This window comes from Poecilia reticulata, linkage group LG13, assembly GCF_000633615.1.
Source record: "Poecilia reticulata strain Guanapo linkage group LG13, Guppy_female_1.0+MT, whole genome shotgun sequence".
NCBI classification, from domain to species: domain Eukaryota; kingdom Metazoa; phylum Chordata; class Actinopteri; order Cyprinodontiformes; family Poeciliidae; genus Poecilia; species Poecilia reticulata.
The window spans coordinates 20,335,820-20,341,819 of record NC_024343.1 but is presented as its reverse complement, the minus strand read 5'-3'; the positions used below and the strand labels follow the sequence as shown (position 1 = coordinate 20,341,819).

General features: G+C 38.6%; 1 protein-coding gene across 1 annotated transcript in view; it reads left to right on the top strand.

Annotated features, from left to right (window-relative positions):
* The first annotated feature begins 594 nt into the window (after positions 1 to 594).
* The window catches only part of clmpb (CXADR like membrane protein b), a 74,476-nt gene continuing 69,070 nt past the window's right edge, over positions 595 to 6,000 (top strand). The window contains exon 1 of the mRNA XM_008425954.2: positions 595 to 1,170. Coding sequence (XP_008424176.1) covers positions 1,140 to 1,170 — 31 coding nt within the window. The 5' untranslated portion in view covers positions 595 to 1,139. The remainder of the gene's footprint in view (positions 1,171 to 6,000) is intronic.

Genomic DNA, 6,000 nt, shown 5'->3' with positions numbered 1-6,000 from the left:
AACGTAGCTGGGGAAAATGTAAAATATAAGTGGAGTGTATACATGTAGACAATAGCTAATCATTCCTTTATGTGTGGTTTTGATCCGATCTAAAATTGTGTTCGCCCAATTCTTGTTTTTGAAATGACTGAAAGTGTTATACAAATAATCTAGAGTGGAAAAAAGAAGGGTGCAAATAACTACCTGAAAACCACACAATTCATAAGACATTCATGCACATTATGCTTGAATATCTCCTGAATCCAGAAAACTAAATCTGTAATAAATGTCATCACGTTGCAATCTTCTATGACATGAAATACATGGTTTTGGTCCCATGAAAATACACACGTATTTACCCATATCCAGATCACATTTGGAAGGATTATTTATTTACCATAACAGTGGCCACATAAATCAACGTGTCGGTTGTAGTGGTAATTTCTCACACCGGTAAACAAATCATTCTTGCTGCGTGACTACGGCATGATCTTGCCCTTATAAATCAAACCACGAATAGAATCAAATTATATTCATTTATCAAGCATTTTGAATTCTTATTTTTATTTTATTTACAGCGTGCATAAGACAACTACTCACACCCTCCCATGAAGCCTTTCAGTGTGTGTTGCAGGATGCTCTGGCTGCGTAAGAGAACTTCAGACTCTAGAGGTCTCCATCCTTCAGCATCCCCTCAGCAGCCACCTATTCGCCCTCTCCTCCTCTTTGGGAGCTTTGTGTAGCGCAGGAGGAGATGAGGAGAGGCTGCCCGAGGAGGAGACAGAGGGGAGCCCGAGACAAACACGTCCCACGCCAGAACCACACAGCCGGTGGGCAACTTTGATTTTTTATTTTTTTTATTTTTGGACGCCGCGGATAGCCTGCGACTGACACATGACAATGAAGAGAAAGAGCCACGTTTCCTCTTCTTTCTCTACCCCTTCCTCTCCTTGGGAGGCTTAGATGCGTCAGGCGTGTGCAACATACTACTACGTCCTTGGACTGAGACGCTCAATGAAGATTTATTTCTCTGTGATTTCGCTGCTCAGCTCGCTGATGGTGCCGCCTCGCCGTGCCTGCGCTTAGGTCAGCCGAATGAATCCGAAGGCGGTCTGAGCGCTTTGTTTCCTGCTCCGTTGCATTTGGGATTTCCAGCCGTGATGTCTGCAATCTTGCGCTCTTTGTTTCTCGGTAAGTCACTTTGTGTTTCTTTAAGAGATCAGACATTAGGCTAATTAGACAGGAGCGCCTTCCTGTCACAATTCTCTCTAATGCAGTCTAACGTGGATTGGCTGAGTACATCTTTTATTCCAATCTTTTATTGTCTGAGGCGTCACAACAGCACATCTGACTGCTTCATTTCGGAATGATGTCAGAATATATTGCCTTATAGTAGGCAATGGCACGTTACGTTTCAAAGAAGCTGCCTGTCACATTTGTTGGAAAACGTGGAGAAAAAAAAAAAAAAAAAAAAAAGCAGAGGTCAGCTTTAATTTTCAGCGCATGTTTGTTGCTCTTCTCTTAAGAGGATCTATTTAGATGAGGCAAAAAAAAAAAAAAATATAGGGATAAAAGTTTGCTGGACCCCTCCTTTTAAGTCCCTGCATGTACTGACACATACCCTGCATGTACTGACACATGTTCTTCAGAGGAAGGCCTGTTGTGAGTAATAAAAACCCCATAAGGGATATTCTGAACTAATGTAAACATATATATGCATGTACTTCCTACCTATTTTGCATAGTCATAGCTGTCAGGGTTGCAACTCTGCAAATGCCCAAAAATAAGACTTCAATTTGTTATGGTAATAAACCACCAGCTGTTATTCACATCGCATGTCAAGAAATGAAAGGAAGTGTAATGTTTCTTGTGCTGATGCCAAGTTCTGCTGCGGAATGGTCCAGAGGCATTTTCAGGTTTCCAACTAAACGAGGACTGTTCGATTCCACTGTGACTCCACTGACTGGAAGTTTCTGTTGCAGTGCGAGCCAGAGGTTTAAAATGACTTCCAGTAAGTGGCGTCACACAGCACTCCTCACTGTTGCTCTAATACCTGCAGTGAAACCGAGAGGGGGAAAAAATCCCAATTCCCCCACGCTGGGTGGAATAGTCTTTGAATAAGAGTGGCCGGCATAAAAAAAAAAAAAGTTTAGAGCTCTTTGTGTCGTGGTTGAGGGTGAAGAGGTTCACAGTGGCAGCTCTTCACCTATGGGCTGATCCTTTGGGGTTTGACTTTAAGGTTTTGTGCTGTTTGCTAAAAAAAAAATAATAGAGTGGAGAGGCTGTTACTGGCTTGAGCCCAACACGTTTTTAGGGATTATGAAAGTTTGTTCTCTTTGGTTGCCGTTTCTGGTTGTGCCTGTGTGTTTTAGCCTTTCTCACATTGTAAGGCCCATTTTTCCCTTCCCAGCTGCTTTGTGAGGGCCCACCTCTCCTTATGGGGCCCAAAGTCCAGGCCCCATAAGAACAAGTGCTGTTTTAGAGGTAGGGGTTAGGTTTAGGATTAGAGGTTAGATTTATGGCGATGGTCAGGGTACAGCTATAGAAAAATGAATGAAAACAAATGGAAATCAAAGTAAAGTCCCTGTGAGGATAAATAGATGTATTGTTTGTGTGTGTGTGTTTGTGTGTACAATACCAATATATACAGCAAAGCTTCACATCCACTGTATGACCCAGTATAAAATACTGAACAATACACATATTATGCAGACATGGATGAATGCTGACCTGGAAAAGGTTTGGATGCTCACCTGTTCTGACTCCATTTTGCACATCGTCTGCTTTTTGCCTTTCGTGATCTAATAATAGTAAATACATAGATGTAGTTTTTGTAACAATGACATAAATATAATTAAGCCAGCGGTAGTACAACAAAGTCTTTTGCCACAAGATTTCACAGAATTAAAACACTAGGATTTTTGTCGTCAGAGTAGTTTGTGTTCAGTTGCTGCCAGCAGGCCAACTGACTGCCTTGTCTGGGCTTGGAAAAAATCATTTCAGATGGCCCCCCACCCACAAAATTCTGTATTAGCAGAAACTGATGTTATATTTACCATTTGATATGTTTTTTTCTGCATTTTATTTTATCTTTTCTCCTCCCACCTTCTCCCTGTTTTTTCCTTCCTCTTGCTGTCTAATTCTTAATGTTAAATATTTTTTTGCAGAGTTCATTAGATAGATGGATCATAATTGAGAAATAAAAAAAAATCAAATAAAGCCACATTCAGTAGATTTTAATATCGTTGACAAGTTCATTTATTTGAGCAACTCACTCGACTAAGTGAAGGTCTTTAAGCAATGTAAATTGCTTAAAGACAGATGTTTTTAAGGCTTTCAGTTAATTACAATGATTACAATAGAATGTAGAATATTAGATCAGAACAAAACAAAACCTTTTAATTAAGAAATGTGGGCTAAATTTAAAAAAAATGTTTAAAACCTGCTCTAAAGGCACATTTAATGTTAAAACAAGCATCAGAACGTATATTCATATATAGTTGTTTATGGTATGAAAAATGCCGGGTTTTTTATTACTACTTTGCTTCCTGTGCAAAGCTACATCATGGAATTATTTAAAGACAAATATTATTTATCATTGAATGTCCTGTGGCAGCCAGTTGGAGGTTGCTCATGCAAAGCGCCACCTATTTCTGCAAACCTTCCCCTTGGAGCTGTAGTCCCCAGTCCGGAGCTCCCCTCCCCCGCAACTCCTTCCACCAGTATAGTAATTGGCACACCTGGTGGAATTGCATGTCTGTTGAGCTGATTATACAAACTACTTCACAGATCATGCTCCTAAGAACAGTTGTAAATAGTGAAGTGTAAATGGTTGATCTTCATCAAGAGACAGGTGCCAATTTCAAGACATCAAATGGCAAAGTCAAATTTCTTTTAGGTTATGTTCTATATTTAGCATTGTTATGATAACTAATTGTAACAGGGTTATTTGATTGTCTTTTGGGACTATACACCTGTAACTTACATTACATCACCCATTTAAACTATTACTGTGTCTGATTAAATACATTTTAACCCATGCTTATGTAAATTTTGATTAGTAAGGCTGAGAGACAAAAAGTAATTCATGACGTGATGCAGGAAATGACTTATTATTTTCTTAATTAATTTTTTGCATGCAACTTTAATTTTACAACAAATGTTCCCATGTACAAATAACAACTTTTGGACTTCTTAATTTATTAATTTGTGTCACTTTTGGCTTTCCACATAGGCTACCTGGTCCAATCATTTGAATTATAGGCTACTTCTTGTGTGACATGTTTAGAGCATTTGAGATTCTCTGTTAGTGTGCAGGTGCGGTAGTGAGGGTGTGGCACGTAGTCACATCCATCTAGAGCTATAGTTACAAAACAGCCTGACTATTAATGTTTACCAGCCTCCAAACAATAAGAATTGGAACTATTCTTATTAGAATTTCTGCCGGGAAAGGTGCAGAATGCATCTCTGACAGAAACTGCTGAGTTTGTTGGCGACATTAGAGCAGAGGACACAGAGATGAGAGGTACAGTTTTAGTGATGGAGTAGCTGCCTGACCCAGAGCAAAAGAACAAGGATGTGTATTTTCCTGTTTCTGGAGCATTTTATACTTTAATAGATTAACTTGATGAACTCAAAATCAGAAGTCTTGTCAGTGACAGTCTTTTTTTCCCCCTTTGGAATGAAAAAAAAAAAAAACTACTACAAGGATAAGTAGGAAGAAAAAATAGTTTTGTGTAATTTAAATATCAGACCTTCATTTTTCTTTACATCATGTTTATTTTGAACATTTTTACAACTTTCCAACCATTTGAATGACAGTATTTTTGTTGCACCTGTGTAAAAAGAAAACATGACTGCGAAACAGACAGGATGATATTGATTTGTAAACACTAGCTACCTCAAGGCTAAATCATGTTTTTATTTAGTCTGTTTGGTTGTCTAGTCATTAAAACTACATAACAGAGACTATAGTCCAGACTTATTACGAATGCTTAGAAACTACATTACTAATCTTCTGAACATTTACTCTGCTTGAGGAAACAAACAAGAGAACATGGGGTTATTTAAGAATATGACTCAAATCTGCCTCTATTTTTCATAAACCCAAAATCATGTGTTGACTTGTTTCAAAATAACCTGAATTAACAGCCAGTATTTTCAAGTAAAGTCCCAACATTACTTATTACATTATACTGGAGTTGCATTTTTGCAGCTAATAATAGAATTCCCGCTTTCTTAAAATAACCACACGCATGTGCCTCGAGTATTAATAGAGCTGTTGTTGCCACGGTGATGCTTTTTTCCCTCCCTGTATACTTTTCAGATTGAATGTCGTCAATTTTATTTAGCTAATTACTATAATTTGCCTGATTGTTCTCCCCAACAAAATCACACAAAGGAAGCATGTCTTCCGAAAGCTTCGCCAAATGAGAACAATGACTAAGTAAAAAATAAAAAATAAAAAGCCAAAAACGTGGTTATCACATTACAAAAAAAAAAAAATCAATATTGGTTAATGCTGCCTTTTCTTTATATTTAGCTTTGGCTTTGCCCATCCTGAGACATCCTTAAATTAATATCTGCTGGAGATGTAATATCCAGTGTTCACATTACAGATAAGTAGCACAATTAATTGCCACAGAGAGTTCTTCTGCTCCCTTCGGTAACTCTGCCCAGACGAAGTAAGAAGCAGAACAAGGTCAAATAAAGTAACTCTTTCTCTCTCACAGAGCTGTGCATTTGGAGATTTGGCCAGGTAAAGACGAGTGATTGATTGCTCCGCTGGGCAGAATGAAGGAATTTTAAAGTGACTATCCGGGGCACAATAACATAGTCCGAGGCCCCAGACAGAAATGTAATTGGAAAGTGTGAGCACCTCTTATAAGAGATCGAAACCTTTACACTTGGAGGGCAATAAGGGTCTTAGCACCACTTGATGCTGATCCGTGTATGTTTGCATGCATAATTGAATAACAGTGGGAAGATGGCCGTGCGCATAAACACGTAAGCTAGCGTTAC